The 17,145-nt window shown below is 41.6% G+C and overlaps 1 protein-coding gene and 1 long non-coding RNA gene across 9 annotated transcripts in view; one reads left to right on the top strand and one right to left on the bottom strand.

Annotated features, from left to right (window-relative positions):
* The window catches only part of LOC137378891 (uncharacterized), a 29,233-nt gene extending 26,695 nt beyond the window's left edge, over nt 1-2,538 (bottom strand). Inside the window, exon 1 of one of the 2 annotated variants that reach the window (XR_010976701.1) lies at nt 2,448-2,538. This is a non-coding gene — a long non-coding RNA (uncharacterized lncRNA). Of the gene's footprint in view, nt 1-1,296; nt 1,678-2,447 lie in introns of those variants that run through there. The other variant, XR_010976702.1, reaches the window with a different exon arrangement.
* On the top strand, nt 660-15,187 carry plekhf1 (pleckstrin homology domain containing, family F (with FYVE domain) member 1). 7 transcript variants are annotated; one of them, XM_068049355.1, is made up of 3 exons: nt 661-761; nt 2,320-2,422; nt 14,185-15,187. In XM_068049355.1, exon 3 carries the CDS (start codon nt 14,217-14,219, stop codon nt 15,021-15,023), a length of 807 nt encoding a protein of 268 aa, XP_067905456.1. In that variant the 5' UTR covers nt 661-761; nt 2,320-2,422; nt 14,185-14,216; the 3' UTR covers nt 15,024-15,187. The 7 variants fall into 7 exon arrangements, with proteins under 7 accessions (XP_067905461.1, XP_067905456.1, XP_067905457.1 ...); XM_068049356.1 differs by lacking the exon at nt 661-761 and adding an exon at nt 9,803-9,884 and having other exon boundaries at nt 1,378-2,422; XM_068049359.1 differs by lacking the exons at nt 661-761; nt 2,320-2,422 and adding exons at nt 2,484-2,727; nt 9,803-9,884.
* Nucleotides 15,188-17,145: the final 1,958 nt, after the last annotated feature.

Genomic DNA, 17,145 nt, shown 5'->3' with positions numbered 1-17,145 from the left:
AAAAGGGCCCTAATGTATACTTATTGCTGCAAGGATATAACCCACCGATGATTGTGACACATGAGGTTTCAAGATATTTCCATCAGCAAAACATGAATGGTTATTTCATATTTACCTGTTATGTATCCATTGCTTTCTTAAGAAAGCTGAGCTAAGGTCCTATATGTGTGTGTGTGTGTAAAAAATAAATGCTAAAAGCTTAAAAAAAGAAAGACAGTGATTCTTCTGATTTGAATTAATAAGCAATGAAAATGGCCTCTATTTGATCTCAGGGACTAAGAATAACCTATAGCACTTCCCCCTTGGAGGTACGCATGCTCCATGTAGGCAGCAAAACATCACAGTGAGAGAAATAAATAGCAGCACAATTGCATCTCAGTCATGATTTTTTTAACCTTATGATTACAAATACAACATAATTATCAAAGTCATCATCATACAGTTACAATAACTTAGGGCTGAATTTTGTGCTGGAGGTGGGGCTCCCGGTGGCAGGCAACAAGCCAGGGGGAGCCCCGCCTCTGCCTTTTCATTCCCCACTCCCCGGAGCGTTCCTCAGGTCATTCTGATTAAAGGTTTTAGGAGGCGGGATCCCTGTCCCTTTAAAGACTTTAAAGAGACGGTTACCCTACCTCCAAGAGCTGCCGGCCAATCAGAGGGCTGGCAGCTCAGCAATATCAGCAGCACCACAGGAAGCGGTGGCCATTGCTGTTACTGCTGACGCCTCAGACCCAGGCCCAGCGGTGAACCCCGGAACAGAGGTAGATGAGACAGGGTCACTGGAGCCAGTCCAGAAGGCCCTGGCAAGGGGGGATGGGGGTTGGTTGTTCAGTCTACGGGGAGGCGGGGTTCCGGCGGGATAAAGTTGTTCCTGTTGGCTGTCCTCCATGGGCTACAAATTTCCCACAATGGAGGGACGCCGCCGCCCCCCCCAAGCCCACAGGGAGAACGCCTCATTTTACAAGGTGTCCTCTCCACATGGTGGAGGCCCCCCACCCTCCCACCCCTCACACCAGCAGCAGCAGAAAGAGGCTCTTAATTGGCCATTAATAGGCCCCTTCAGGGCCTCTATTGGCCTCTGGGCAGGAAGGTCATCGTTGGCCTATCCTGCCCCTAGGAAGAAGATCGCTGGCCAACGGACCTTCCGCCCCACCCCCACCCCACAAGTCACAATACTCCATCCCCCCCGAGCTCCGATCCTGCCTCAGTGGGGGGGTGGGCCCGGGGGTGGGCCCATAAAACCCAGTCATAGTGTCACAGTCACAACAGCATTACATTACAGTCTGCTTTCCTTACTGGGTCTTTTTGGCTGTCGGTTTTGTCTTCCTTAATGTTCCTTTGTCTGTTTTCTTCTGTTTTGTAGTCTGCAAAACTTGAGTTGAAACTATGTTTTTGGATTTGAAAATCAAAATTGTTCAAGAGAATGTGGCTTTTCTCCAATTCATTTTAAAAATATGGCTTTGATTGTAATTTTAACTTCTAAAAGCACTTTGCAGCCTTCAATGTGATGCCAAAAAGTTTACTAGAGCTTTTAACCATCTGTTGTTGAGATTTTCTCAAGCATGAATGCTTAAATATGTAATACCGTTATAAATATAGAATAGGTCAGCCATGTGGCTTTATTAACAGTCTGAGGCCTTATTATCTGAATTGTAGCATTTTAAATGCTGAAAATGTTCTGTTTATTGAAAATCCCAAATAGCAAATAAATTGGCGTCTTAACCCCATCCAATCTTGATGGGTTCACTTCAAATTTTGCTCTTTCACTAAGATATCTGAGATATACCTATCGATGTTACTGAGTTAAAGCTCTGTTTTCACACATTTTTAACATTAAAAATATTTCATTCCTGTCCTTATCCACATCAAGAAGCCCTGCTTACAGGCGTAGGCTTTCCTAGTGATTGGGGGAGGGGCCATTACATGTTCAGCTGTTATAAAGCCTTGGCAATGAAAAGGAGACTTTTGGGGGAACAGGGGGGAATCATGGCTTCCTTGAAGTTACAGTTGTGATAGTTTTGTCAACATTTAACTTTTAAACTAGCTTAGTGCTTTTTTAAACCAACAACCTACTTTAAATCCTATCTCAAACCTCGTTATAGATGTGCTTTCATCATCCTGGCAAAATCCCAATGTAGTCGGCAAATGATTCAAACTTCTGGAACTGAAATCTTGATTATAAAATCAACCTTACTGTTCTCTACAACTCTGCTGTTACGAACTATAAGCAAGGGGAAGAGAGAGTCGGGCTATTTAAAAAATAATTAAATCTAGCTTTGAATTTCCTTCCTTCCTTCCTGAACACATTCATGTTAACAGAAATGCACCAAGAACACAAACATTACTCAACCAACCTTTACACTGTCTACAGTGGTATCAAGCGCAATATCAGGAACAACAAAATTCTTTCAATAGAAAACAGGTATGTGCTTTTAAATATATTTTACCTCATGCCGTGTTAACCAAGTGGTGCTAAAATCAGACATTCGTTCAGTATTTCAGTTCAGTCACTGGCTAAGCCTCACACAGTTTAAAGACTTGGCTGAGGCAGCTTTAGTTGTGAGGAATGTTTGACTCTGACATGTTAAAATTATCTGAAACAAAAATAGTCCTGGAACATTAAAATTAGCCATGGCCTTTCAGCAAACACTAAAGATCAGCTTGGGCGACCTGAGTCTTTTGCAGGTCAAATAAGAAAACACTAGAAAAGAAGATTGACTGCATCTTGTAAGTATCTACAAGGAAGTGATTTGGCTATGTGCTTTTATGTGACGCAGGAAAATACTCTGAATGTAAAACTGGAGAAATTTCTTGTTTAAAACTTATGATTAGAGATTTTCTTCTGACAGAGTAGTGAATATATGGAACAGATTCTCCACTAACTCAACTAATGCTGAATTATTTTTTAAAATGAAATAATATTTGGTTAGATATTAGGGGTCAGTGTACTGGAGTATTGTTCAGATGTGGGCACAAACTTTAGGAAGGAGTGACGGCTTTAGAGAAAGTGCAGAATAGATTTATGAGAATGATTCCAGGGATGAGGGACTTCAGTTACCTGGATAGATTGGAGAAGCTGGGACTGTTTTCTTTAGAGAAATTTGAGAGGAGATTTGTTTGGGGTGTTCAAGATCATGAGGGGTCTGGACAGACTAAACAGAGAGAACAAGTTTCTATTGGCAGAGCAGTCGAGAACTAGAGGACACTGATTTAAGGTGTTTGGCCAACGGTGACATGAAGAAAGACTTTTTCACGCAGCGAGTGATTAGGATCTGGAATACACTGCCTGAGAATAAAATAATTTAAAAATTGACTTTTTTAAAATCTTGAAGAAGAATTTACTAGATGTAGGAATGAGTTTAAATTGTTCCCTTTCTGGGCTGGAGAGGTTGATTGGCATTGCATTTACAATTACTGCAGCATTAAAAGGGTATTTATGCTATTAAGTATGAGCCTTAACTTTCTGTGGTGAGTTTAATGGGCAATTAATGTCCAAATCTAGCAAGTTCATAAAAATAATAGAACATAGAACATTACAGCGCAGTACAGGCCCTTCAGCCCTCGATGTTGCGCCGACCTGTGAAACCATCTGACCTACACTATTCCATTTTCATCCATATGTCTATCCAATGACCACTTAAATGCCCTTAAAGTTGGCGAGTCTACTACTGTTCCAGGCAGGGCGTTCCACGCCCCTACTACTCTCTGTGTAAAGAATAATGTGCTGAGGATGAGCTGTTGTTTGAGTGGGACAAATGGTGGAGGATTGTAAACCAACAAGTTCTGAAGATTCACAACTCAAAACGTATTTCTTCATTCCCTGAACTTGCTTGTCAATTTGTACATTAATAATGGTGTGTGTCATGAAATCCCTGTTATTTTTCCATGGAAATTTAACCCAAGGATAAGAGGAGGAACTTCCTCAAGGCTTCTCCCCCTCCACTGCTGTAACTTCAGTAGAAACCTTCTTTACATGCGCAAACAGGGATTCTGTCGAAGTCACAGTGCTAGAATGGGAGAAGCCCTGAGGAAATTTACTCATTAAGGGTTTTCAAAGATGAATAGAAGTTATAGAATTGGATCAGACAGCTGTGTATCAACTATAGGATTAGAATTACTGGCATTTTAATTATCAAAATAGATTGCAATTTGGAAAACAGTTTTGAGGAGAAAGGGAAGGTATTTTGGGTTTGCTCAGTTCTGTTTTCTCAATCAATATGCTGTTGCTCCAACAAGGAAAAGAAGTGGCTAATCATGTGGAGCAAAAAGATAGGCAGGATCTTTAGCCACTACCCAGGATAGGAACAGAAGAGAGCAGGCACGGAATTTCGTGTCGCCAGCCTCCGTGCTGGTTCTCCGGCTCCACCCACCCCAGACCATTTTCCCAGAGGCGGGATTCGGGAGTGGGGGGGAGCTGCAGGGCTACCTGCCTGCAAGCAGCAGGTGGCCAATTGAATCACTTAAAGGCCGATTATGGCCTGTTAACAAGGCCAACTGAGATTTCAAGTTGGCCTTCATGTCCCCACAGGTGGCAGGGGACAGTTTAGCTGACCAGGGGTCAGCACTTCAGGCAGGCTTAGAAGCTGCCCCCCCCCACCCCCCGGCCCCCACTCACCCACCTGTCCCCCATCACAGTGATGGCCCGGCTGCAAAAGCCATTTTTTATTTTAAATTTTAAAACATTGGAGAGACGGCTCTTCATTTTCAGGTGCCCTCTCCCTCACTTACCTGTTGATTCCAAGCTGAGGGCCTCCTTAATTGGACAACGAGCCTGTCCTCTGGCCACTAATTGGCCAAATAGAGGAAAATCATAAGTGAGTGACTGTTTCCCACACAGTGTGGGCTTCTGACCTTCATTTGAGCAAAGTTCAGAAACCCACAGGAAAATCCTGCCATAGACTAAATGAAGATGAGCATTTGAGAAATTGTGACCAGGAAATGATTAGGTTTAGCGCAACAACTGAAAATAAGAAAGAAATATTTAGAACAAGGTTTCTTGACTGGGAAGAAGAAAATTGCAGTCAGATAAAAGGGGACTTTGACTGGATTAAATTGGAGAAGAAAATTCATAAATAGAAATGTAGACCAGCATTGTGAAATACTTAAACAGATAGTAGAAATCAAATCTATTCCAGTAAGGAGAAAAATTAGTGCCTGTCAACTAAGGATGGAAAAGGATATTAGAAAAAAAAAAGAAAGTAAAAAAGGAAGCGATTAGTATTTACACAGCGGTTAATAAAAATATATCAGGGCAAATACAAAGAACGTAAGAAAGCTACAAAAACTAGGTTAAAATGTATGAGAGAAAAAAGTCCATTTCTATAAGCACATTAGTAGTAAAAGGATCATCAAGATAATGGTAGAGCTGCTAAGAGAGGAACAACATCCTGATTTGGAACTATATCGCCTTCGCTGTCACGGGATCAAAATCCTGGAACTCCCTTCTAACAGCACTGTGGGAGTACCTACACCATAAGGACTGCAGCAGTTCAAGAAGGCAGCTCCCCACCACCTTCTCAAGGGCAATTAGGGATGGGCAACAAATGCTGACCTTGCCAGCGATGCCCACTTCCCATGAAAGAATTTTTAAAAATAACAACTTGCATTCATATAGCATCTTCAACAAAGGAAAACATCCCAAGTTGTTTCACTGAAATGCAACCAAACCGGCAGCACATGGGTTGAGGCAGAGGCAGAGATGGGCAATGTTATGGAGGTAGAAATGATAGAAGTTTGTGGTTGAGATAAATTTATGGTCAAGTAGGATACCAAAGTTATGAACAGGTGCCTTCAATCTGAGGTAGTGACTGGAGAGGGGGCTGGAATTGGTGGGAATGGTCTGAAGTTGTGGCAGCGCCTGATGTCAATGGACTTATTTGTTCCAATATTTAATTGAAGGAAATTGTCATTCATCCAAGGTTGCATGTCAGGCAAACAGTCTGACAGCAGAATGGCAGTGGAACGGTCAGGAGAGGTAGGCTTTATCAGTGTATGTGTACAATCTGATGTCATGTCTTTGGATCATGTCGCCAAGGGGCAGCATGTAGATGAAGAAGGAAAAAGATGGATCCTTGGGGGATTCAGAGATAATAGTGTGAAAGAGAAACAGAAGCTATTGCCACAGTGGAGTGATTCCAGAAGCCTCTAAGCTGCAGATGAAAGCTTAACATCTTGAAGAATCCTTAAATCGCTCCCCTTTCCTGTACCATCAATTACTCTGCTATAAATTTGTCAGACTTTCTGCTTAAAAGAAATTGAAACACTCTCCACCCCTGCCATCACAACAATACTGAACGCAAGGGACTAACAGGTCACTCTGACATCAAGAATTGCTATGGTCTAAATGATGGGAAATACATCGGAGAATGCATTTCTCAATTGCATCTGCTTACAGTAGCCCATATATCTGAGCATATTTTACACTACTTGGCCCTGTTTGTAAGATATCTAGAGGTGGAGGATGAGCAGGCATCCCAACCTATGATTCTAATACCCTATGAAACATGAAGTTCTGAGACCAAGAAAATGTCACGTCAAGGAGGGTGCCCCGTGACAGTGGAAGAATTTGGGATGTAGGATTAAACGGTCGGGTCCAGAGATTGGTTCTTCCAATGCAAACCCAGCAGTAAACCCAAACCATTGCCCAAAGACTGATGAGTGAGAGGACCATGCAAGACTGTCCCTCTTGTGTCATCAGGGTTGACTAGCAGGCTGGGGGTAGCAGTTGCACCCCAAGAGGTGGTTCATCAGTCACAAAGAAGATGAAGGTCAGCCCGCAGTTGCTCCAGAACCAGACCTAAGGTGAGTCCAGGAGAGGAGCGAGGAGATCAAGAAGGGGCAAACAACAGCCAGCAGTTCTAATCTGGAGCCCGGGATGACTACAATGTGCTAAAAACCAATATGCGGTGCAACACATAATTGTCACAAAATGACACATGGATACTGCACGCCGTATTGGAACCTTTAGCACTCACTTATTTGTTTGCAAAGCAAGTCCCGCATGATCTAATTTTTAGATCATCATCTGCAGTTTCACTCTGCTACTAAAGGGAGAGGGAGGAGCAGGAAGGAATTATATGGAACCTTGGCAGATTAAGCGGGTTGGATTGAGTCCATGAGCCAAGTTTTCCACTCTGTGCTCATTCGCCAGTGAGTTTCTTGTACATTAAAATTCATGGGAGAAATTAAAGGCTGCTGGACCTACAAGCAGCAAACCCCAGTTCATGATAGAATAGATCTTACATAATGTGTGAAGGGACATATTCAACACTTGCTTGTTTTGTATGTAATTCTGGTCATAGGCTCCTCTTGAACGATATTTATCTAAAAGTGGCCCTAAAACAGAAGTGAAAATATGTCAGTGTGTTGTGATGACAGCTACTGTAACAAATCAACCAATGCATTATCCTCGTTTTCAAATTTAGTTATGATTTATTATACTTCCAGTTGAAAGCTGTGATGATAAAATGAATCATTTTTAACAAACATAGTTTTACAGATTTTCGATTTATTCTATAACTTTTTTCAATTGCATATATAACTTTGCCACAGCCTAACCCAGATCCTCTAGAGGAAATTATAACCCTACCTGTCTGCTGGAAACAGGACAGGAGCTGGTTAAAATCAGCCATGAATACAAAAGCAAAATACTGTGAATGCTGGAAATCTAAAATAAAAACAGAAAATGTGTGAAATATTCAGCAGGTCTGGCGACATCTGTGGGTAGAGAAACAGAGTTAATTGGCTAGATTTTACCAGCCTTCTGGAGACGGGATGGGAGGTGGGAGACCTTGTAAAATGGCAGCTGAAGGCATTGGAAGGAGAGCCCCTTTACATGTCGAGATGATCGCTGCCTTTGTGTTTGGCCCCCAACATAAACTGTGCTCCCTGCTACTGATTAAATCCCTCTTTCTGGCCACTGTCTCAGGCTGAATTGAATTGTAGGTAACCCCTGCGTCCAATATGACCCTCAGCTGAGCTTCCAACCCCATATTCTCACCATCACAAAAAACACCTACTCCCACCTCCATAATATCACCCATTTCCACTCCTGCCTCAGCTTTTAAACCCTCAACCATGCTTTTGTTACCTCCAGGCTCACAGACTTGACAATAATCTCCTAGCCAGTTTCCCCTCTTCCATCCTCTTAAATACTTCAGCTCATCCAAACTTTGCTGCTTATATCTTAACCCACGCCAAGACCCATTCACCCATCAGCTCTCTGTTCACTGACCAACATTAACTCCCAGCCCCCCAATATCTTAAAATCAAAATTCTCCACTTTGTGTTCAAATCCCTCCATGGGATTGCCCCTTACTATCTCCAAAACCTCCTCCAGTCCTACAATCATCTGCATTGCTCTGAATCTTTTATATCCAACTCCCTTTACTCATCATTGGTGGCCGTGCCTTCAGCCATCTAGGCCCTAAGTTCTGGAATTTCCTTCCTAAATATCTGTGCCTCTCTGCTTCTTGCTCCTCCTTTAAGATCATCCTTCAACCTGTTCTTCTTTTGAATGCAGCTTCCTACTGAGCACGAGATTGATCAATTTCTCCTGTCATGAGTGTTCCTCCTACCCACAGACGCAGCCATAAGTGCACATTCCAGTAGAATTATGTGTGATGCTCCAATGTTATTGCAAAGTTCTTGAGATTTTCTTTTAATGTTGGATTGATTGACAACATGTTAGAGTGGCAGATAATTGTAACCTTCATATGCATCTTACTTATTTGCATGACTCATGTGGCTAGCACTGGTGGTTGGTAAAATTATGCTCCATCACTAATAGGCAGGTACTCCCAGTCCTTAATGCCATTCTACCAATTCAAGCTCCACAAATAAAGGTTAACTTAGCATTTGAAGCATTTTGAATGACCCAGTGGGTAAATGCACTACATAGTGTGGTCCTGAGACATACAGACCATAAATTCCAGGTTTCATTCTCAATCCATACTAAGTTAGCCAATCTTACACAACCGTATAGAGAGTTAAATCTGCCTCTGTGACCACAGGATAAGGAGCAAACATTCTTAAGTAAGTTACTGTTTGATGAGTAGCCACCCAAACATTTTATCAGCTTTTAGAGCAAGATATCAAGACTGCCAAGACATTTCTAAAAGCAGGAAGTAAATATATGAGACTATTAAACCTAGTGAGCTTCCTTAAGTTAAAAAAAATTAAAATTGCAATATTGAGTTATTCCAATTAGAATTATTTTGATACGTTAACAATTTCACAAATGTGACTCATATAAGGAGAAATATAGCATTACATCAGGAAATCAGAATTAATGAGCTGGATTTTATCCAGGCGCCACACTCCGCCGCAGCGCTCTTTAAACTCAGTGGGGTGCCTGCATTTAGCGGCCGCCGAGGAGCCCCCGCGATATTTCGCATGGGGACTCATTTCAATAGTGGGGCAGAGCGCCCGCCCCCAATGACGTGTAGGGGCATTCTCTACGTCCCCAGCAACAGAGTTCTGCGCCACCGCGCCGGCGCCATTTGTAAAGGACTTTAAGCCCTTACAATTCATTTTAATGTTTAAAGGCAAAACATAAGTGACTGTTACTAAATAGAAAGGTAAGTAATGGAAGTCCTTCCCCAACAACCCCCCCCCCCCCCACCCCATGGTCATTTCAGGCAATGAAATGACCATCAATTGATTTCTCAAATACCCAAACTTTCCCCCCCAACCTTCTAACATCTGGCCTCTAACCCCTTCCCACCATTCACGTAACCAATTAAATCTGTTTTCCTCATTTCGCCACCCCTCCTGCCCTGAAATTTATTTTACCCCCCACCAGGTTCTCGACTCGGAACTCTGTGCGGAGTTCCGAAGGCACGTGAAGGCCAAACAGAGGCCGTAAAATCGACGTGGGACAGCAGGTAAGTTACTTTGCATATATTTAATGGCCATTGGGGTGGCACAGTGGTGCAGTGGCTCGCACCACAACCTCACAGCTCCAGTGACCCGGGTTTGATTCTGGGTACTGCCTGTGTGGAGTTTGCAAGTTCTCCCTGTGACCGTGTGGGTTTCTGCTGGGTGCTCCAGTTTCCTCCCACAGCCAAAGACTTGCAGGTTGATAGGTAAATTGGCCATTGTAAATTGCCCCTAGTGTAGGTAGGTGGTAGGAGAATTGTAGGGATGTGGTAGGGAATATGGGATTAATGTAGGATTAGTATAAATGGGTGGTTGATGGTCAGCACTGACTTGGTAGGTTAAAGGGCCTGTTTCAGTGCTGTATCTCTAAATAAAATATAAAAAATAAATAAATCTGCATATGGAGATGCAGGGCCCACCGCCAGGTGGAGGGGGCGGGGTGGGGGGCCACACCAAGGTCCCCCCGCCACTGGTAATATGCAGCAGGCCTTTCTCAATATCACAGGTCGAGGTGGGCCTCTCCCTGTAGCATTGTACTGGCCCCCGCGCCGCAACCTGCACGTCGAGGGTCTGGTAAAGTTCAGCCCAATGTTGAAACTAAAAGTCAGATTCTATATCAAGACATACCAAGTTTGCATAGCTGGGCTGATGTGTTGTGAAAGAATGCATAACTGGAATAACCAGTTTCGCAAAGAAACAATATCATCAGGCCCATAGGTAAGCAAATAAAAATAAAGTCAGATCTGTTGATTATTATTTTTTCAAAAGACAGTAAGGTCAGACTACATTACAGGAACTTTATTTCGATATTCCAAAAGTGGTCAGTGTGTGAGATACATACTAGAACAATCAGACAGCACATTGTAATCGCTGAGACAACACCAGAGGTAAGAATCAAAACTTTCTTATCCGTTAAAGAAGCAAACAAATGTTCCAACAATTTGTGAATTATAAAAGGAGTTTGATAACACTCCTGTGAAGCCTCTTGGGACATTTTACTATGTTATATGTGCTGTATAAATACTATATGTTGTTGTTCAATTGAAGTCAATGAAAATGCAATTTGGGAGAGATGTAGAATGGGTTGCTGAAATGCTATTACCCATTTTACTCTATTCACACAAAGTCAAAATTACTTTGAATTAATTTTCTCAATTGCACTGACAACTGTGCATTCAACTTGGATGCCATAATGTTTCAACATAACAGGATTCTTTTGTTTTCACCTTCAGCAATCCCATTGAAGAATCCTCACTGAGCCATGCAGAGTCCAAGTCAGGAAGAGTAAATTAGAATATTTAATTCAAACTCAAATCATGTTTAGAAAACAAAATAAAGAGAGGGAAAGAAAGTTGGGACTAAGGGAGAGAGATAAAAAAAAGCAAAAAAAAATGTAAAAATTTGTAATGAGTTGAAATCTCCAGCCATAATTAAAGTCTGAAGGAAATAAATTTTCAGTGTCCAAGAAGTTTTTGGCAGTAATTAAGACCTATCACACCCTTAAATATTCACCTACAGTTGAATGGACAAGGCCCAACAATTTCTGGCATGTTTCATGGGTATCTGGTGAGTAAGTATTGCAACATCACGCATTTCATGTCTTGCAATGATGAGTCTCCCAGCGAGATAGCAGTATACTGCAGATTCTGGAGGAACAAGCCAACTTAGACAACAACTTCCTGATTTCCACATTTAGCGGTGTGTGTGCGATTGCTAGAAGTTGCTCTCTAATTTATTTTTATTAATGGTAAGTGCCTATAGCATACCCCTTATTTCTAACACAAAATCCAGATCATGTACTTGCAACCAGAATTGCTAATTAGCAATGAAGCAAACCCAGGTCTAATTTTCCTCACACTTGCCAAGTGGCACTGGGGGTAACCGAACTCCCTTCTTGCTCTGGCAGGAATCAGCTAATTCAACAAATAGCAGGGTTTGATATCTCCTTAACTTTTTTGACAGCAATTGTGCAGTGCTTTTTTAAAAAAGTCAGGACATAAAAGTGCAACTATTACACTGTTGCTATTGAAAAGGAAATAAAAAAACAAAATATCTTTCTTTTCATGCAGACAATCTTTAAGAGACAGTATGAATGAGACAGTGTTGTGTCATGTGCACTTTCTCCCACAAAACACACAACAAACATTAAAGGTTGACAGTTAAGCCAGATTACATAGGAGAGCTCTGGTTGTAATTAATTCCCCATCAGAGGTCAGGAAAGCTGTCTACCAGCTGTGCTCAATGCTAGCACTCTCACCTGCTGAGTCAGAAAGGTGTGGGTTTAAAGCCCCACTTCAGGGGCTTGAGCACATAATCTAGACTGACATCAGTAGTGAGGGGTTGCTGCATTTCTGGAAGTGCCATTGTTTGGATGAAAAGTTAAACTGAGGCCTCATCTGCTCTCTCAGGTGGACACAAAAGATTCCAAGACACCTTTCACCGAAGAGTAAGGGTGTTTTCCATGTGTCCTGGCCAATGTTTATCACTAAAACAGATTATCTGGTAATTGTTTCATTACTGTTTGTGTGCCTTTGCTGTCCTGCAAATTGGTTGCCAGGTTTCCTACATTACACAGTAACTACACTTCAGAAAGTACGACATTAGCTGTGTCTTGAGGTCATGAATAGTGCTATATAAATGCAAATTCTTTCTTTCTTAAATCCCAGATGGCACCATATTTAAACTTGCTTTAACCAGGAGGGGATTGATGCTATTTGGCTCACTGTTGAATTATATCTCTGGCTACTGATCAAAGAATGGCATGGTTAACTAAAACTATCATCAATAGGCTGAAAGCTGTAATGTAAGGACTCACCAGCCTACAGTGAGAGGAAACAACATTTTTACAGATGGATCACTAAAAGACAGGAAGCCATACCAATGGGAGAATGACAAAGTGAGGCTGAAGTTGTGTGATAAGCGGTAGATTAATAGAGGGTGTGAGCAGTGTAGATGTGAAACTGATAAGAAAATCTGGGAGCAGTGTGATACAAAATTGAATAAGAGAGTCAAAAACAATTTTTAATGGGAAACTGATTAAGAAATCTTGAGATTAATGTAGATGTTTGGGACGTGCAGTGATGGAGAGTGATAGAGTGTGTGAGAGAGAGAGAGAGAGAGAGAGAGAGAGAGAGAGAGAGAGAGAGAGAAAGAGGAAGTCCAGTACTGGGACATGTGTTGAAATTCAAGAACTGTGCCAGTAATGATAAGAGAAAAACTATTGATACTAAAGGATGCACTGAAAGAGTAGGAACAGTGTAAATGATGAAGGATTTCACTGAGGTGGACGGAATAACTGAGATACCTACAGGGAAGGCCAGAGGGATTGGATAAGTACCAGTAATGATGCACACAAAGATGAAGAGAACATGCAAGAGTGAAAATGATGGAAGGATAAAACTGTATACACTTTAAAAGTTTAAAGAAAATATTGTTTTAACTGAAGTATCATTCACATACTAATGAAATAAAGCTACCACTCATTGGACTTAGCAAATGTTCATCTGTATTAATTGTACTGTATTAAATGATTACATATGAATGCCTAGTGTCCTTGTCTTAATGTAATTATTCTTTTCTATATATGGTACTCCTGTAACTTGGGGTGATTTCCCAAAGCTAAAATGAAAAATACAATCTAAATTTGCCCTTTTTGTGGTCTGAATGATTTATTTTAAAATCTATTTTACTAACCCTTTGAGGATTGCAGGAGTAGTTCAGCATCAACTTCAAAACAAAAAATATCTTTTATATTCTAGGTACGTTATGAGTTAAACAGTATATTTTTCAAAATGTAGCAATGATCGTTTGGCATTTATAGAAATTGTTTGAGGAAGGAACCCAATAGTGCAGCACACTAGTGTCAGGAAATGATTTAAACCACATATAAAGGTGCTGATCTCAGCTGGCTTGCCAAAAAGGAGCCAAATGAAGATGAAGTACTTCCCCAAATGAAAGAAATGTTAAAGGACCTGTTGGCTCCTCATGGTTCAACAAAGATGAACAGTAGACTGGAACTCAATAGTCTCTACATCTCCTCACTGATGCCAGACAATGAATGGTATGTCACCAGGAGATCATAGGGGAGGATGACATCTTTAAAGATTTAAAGACCTTTTTTTACTTCTTGCATGAAAAAAGGATATAAATTCTTCAAAAGTTCTTCAGTAATCAGAGTGTTTACTGGATAAATTTTTAACCTTTTTGTCCTCATAATGTAGTGTAGAATCATACCTATAAAATATGCAAAAATAATTAAGAATTAATCACCAAAACCTTTTTATTTCTCAATTTCTTAAACTATAGGAATAAGCTTTGCAGAGGGGCCTTTGAGTAGGATGGTGGACCACCTGATAAACACAGAGATCAATGCACAACGGATTGTTGCAATCGATAATTGCTTTGGACCAACTGGTCAACCTCTGGCCCTGCATGGGCGAGTACTTGTGGGTGAAGGATTACTGACAAAAGTCTGCCGCAAGAAGACAAAACCCCGAATGTTTTTCTTGTTTAATGACATCCTGGTGTATGGAAGCGTTATCATCCTCAAGAAGAAGTACACCAATCAACAGATAATACCACTGGAGGGTGTCACTGTTGAAGACCTTGCAGATGATGAGAGTCTGAAAAATCAATGGATGATAAAAACCTCACGAAAATCATTCATAGTGTGCGCTGCAACCCCCCTTGAAAAAGACAACTGGATGAAGCATATTAATAACTGTGTCAAACAACTGCTGGAAAAGACAGGAAGGACACCACCTACTGAACACGCAGCCCCTTGGATACCAGACAAGATGACTGAAATCTGTATGCGGTGCACTCAAAGAAAGTTCAATGCTATAATCCGCAGACATCATTGTCGAAAGTGTGGCTTTGTGGTGTGTCATTCTTGTTCAAAGCACAAATTTCTCATGCCTAAGCTGTCCTCAAAACCCTTAAGAGTATGCACTCTATGTTACAATCAATTGGTGGAAGAGAAGAACAAAGAATCAACATCAGATGAGGTCACTTGTCTGAATACCATGATTTCTAGCAAGGTTGAAGATAGTGACAAATCCAGTGACGAAGAGAAACAAGAGCAATGGCTGGGTCAGGATCAATTATTTTCAACAGATCTCTCTTGGTCCTCATTCCACGCCTAGTCATATACACAGACAATTAACTCAACCACAAAACTATCAAGGAAAAATAAATAACAATAATAATTTAGCAGGTTTCTTCCAAGCAATTTTGCAGAAAAATATGTATCACTTAAAATTATAATTTCACTTTATACTAATCTGAATAAAATACTTCTTGTGCTTTACACAGCAGTGTATGTTTTTCTTCAATATTGGATACTGTACAAACCAGAGATTTGACTGATTTGCCATACACAGAGGGAAATTATGCAATTCGCACTTTAAATAACACAAATTTTGTCGGTAAATGTGCTGCTGCATACAATCCTGAATGCTACACTTTAAGAAGATATCTGGTTCAATTTCTGGTGCGTAATGAGTTAGCAGACCTCAGCTGTGGGGGTGGTGGTGGTGTAATGATTGGTTTCAGCACCTCTGTGTTAGGGAAGTGAAAATGAACAGAAGTTTCCACTCCTGATCAAGTGAGGATGGAACTGGGCTTGGGTCTGATGGCAGCCATGGTCAGATACACACTCTCTACGTTCACACATGAATATCTGTCACTCAGCTGAGGCACTCCTGGGCCGCCAAACTGTGCCCCAGGTTTAGTCATCCATCACCAAAGTGGAAAGAAGGTGGAAAAATGAGTTTAAAAAGAAGAGAATGCACATCCCTACCCACCCCAACTTCCCCTGACACCACCCCACCCCCGCAAAAAACATAGACTTAAAACTTTTCAGCGTTTCTTTATTTGGTTTCTGGACAACTTGGTATAAATTTTGTGTTATATAACATATATATTTTATGTGGTGGTAAAATAAATTTATATTCTGTTTGTGCAATTTCTGAATTAGTGCATTTGTATGTCTATCGTTAGAGTATAAAAAATGTACAACAGTTACAAATCACCCAGAATTATTTACAAAATATATTAGCTTAGATGAAACTGTAAATAAATGGAACATGCAACTCGATTTCTGATTTAATCAGACTGGAGGCAATGTACATGTTAAAACTGCAATGTAAAACTGGCCAGACACAAATGGAATCTTATGATTGCCGTGGCGGGACCGGAGGTTGTCGTAACTTCTGCTGTGGACGCAAATCCCTTTTCCCCACGATTTTGTATTTAAATTTGCCGTGCGGCGACAGGCACGGGGGACACATGGGATCATGCGGCGGGGGCAGCCTTTCATTGGTGGGACCCGCCATCACTGCCCCGAGCACCATGATCACCACAGATATAAAACATTCTGTGCTTGCAGCCTCAAGAAGAAGCAGCCTTCCTTTCCTATAAGTATCTTCAGAATAACTTGGTTGAAGCTTTCAATTAAATCAAAATGTTTTTGCCTCCCTTATTTTGTGAAACTCACCACCAACTTCACACCATTTATTTTCCCCACAGCCAAAGTGAATCAAATGGCAGCCAGCAGGCAGCGTCCCACCCCACGGTTCAGTGAAGCCACCCTGCAGGTTATCTTCCCGGCAGATGGAGTGCAAAGACCCTCCCACCTCACCAAGGTGGCCTGGATGAGGGTAGCAGAGGAGTCATAGAGTTATACAGCACAGAAACAGGCCCTTTGGCCCATCGTGTCCATGCCGGCCATCAAGCACCTAACTGCCTGTGTGGAGTTTGCAAGTTCTCCCTGTGTCTGCGTGGGTTTTCTCCGGGTGCTCCGGTTTCCTCCCACAAGCCAAAAGACTTGCAGGTTGATAGGTAAATTGGCCATTATAAATTGTCACTAGTATAGGTAGGTGGTAGGGAAATATAGGGACTGGTGGGGATGTTTGGTAGGAATATGGGATTAGTGTAGGATTAGTATAAATGGGTGGTTGATGTTCGGCACAGACTCGGTGGGCCGAAGGGCCTGTTTCAGTGCTGTATCTCTAATCTAATCTAATCTAATATTCTAATCCCATTTTCCAGCACTTGGCCCGTAGCCTTGTATGCTATGGCGTTTCAGGTGCTCATGTAAATACTTCTTAAATGTTGTGAGGGTTCCTGCCTCTAACACCTCTTCAGGCAGTTCGTTCCAGATTCCAGCCACCCTCTGGGTGAAAAATTTTTTCCTCAAATCCCCCCTAAACCTCCTGCCTTAAATCCTGGTTATTGACCCCTCTGCCAAGAGAAAAACTGTCTTCC

Source organism: Heterodontus francisci, chromosome 17 (genome assembly GCF_036365525.1).
Source record: "Heterodontus francisci isolate sHetFra1 chromosome 17, sHetFra1.hap1, whole genome shotgun sequence".
Taxonomy (NCBI): domain Eukaryota; kingdom Metazoa; phylum Chordata; class Chondrichthyes; order Heterodontiformes; family Heterodontidae; genus Heterodontus; species Heterodontus francisci.
This window is presented reverse-complemented; position numbering and strand designations above follow the sequence as displayed.

Excerpts from the sequence above, each read along its gene's own strand:
- plekhf1 (XM_068049360.1), top strand. The coding sequence starts at position 14,217 with ATGGTGGACCACCTGATAAACACAGAGATCAATGCACAACGGATTGTT.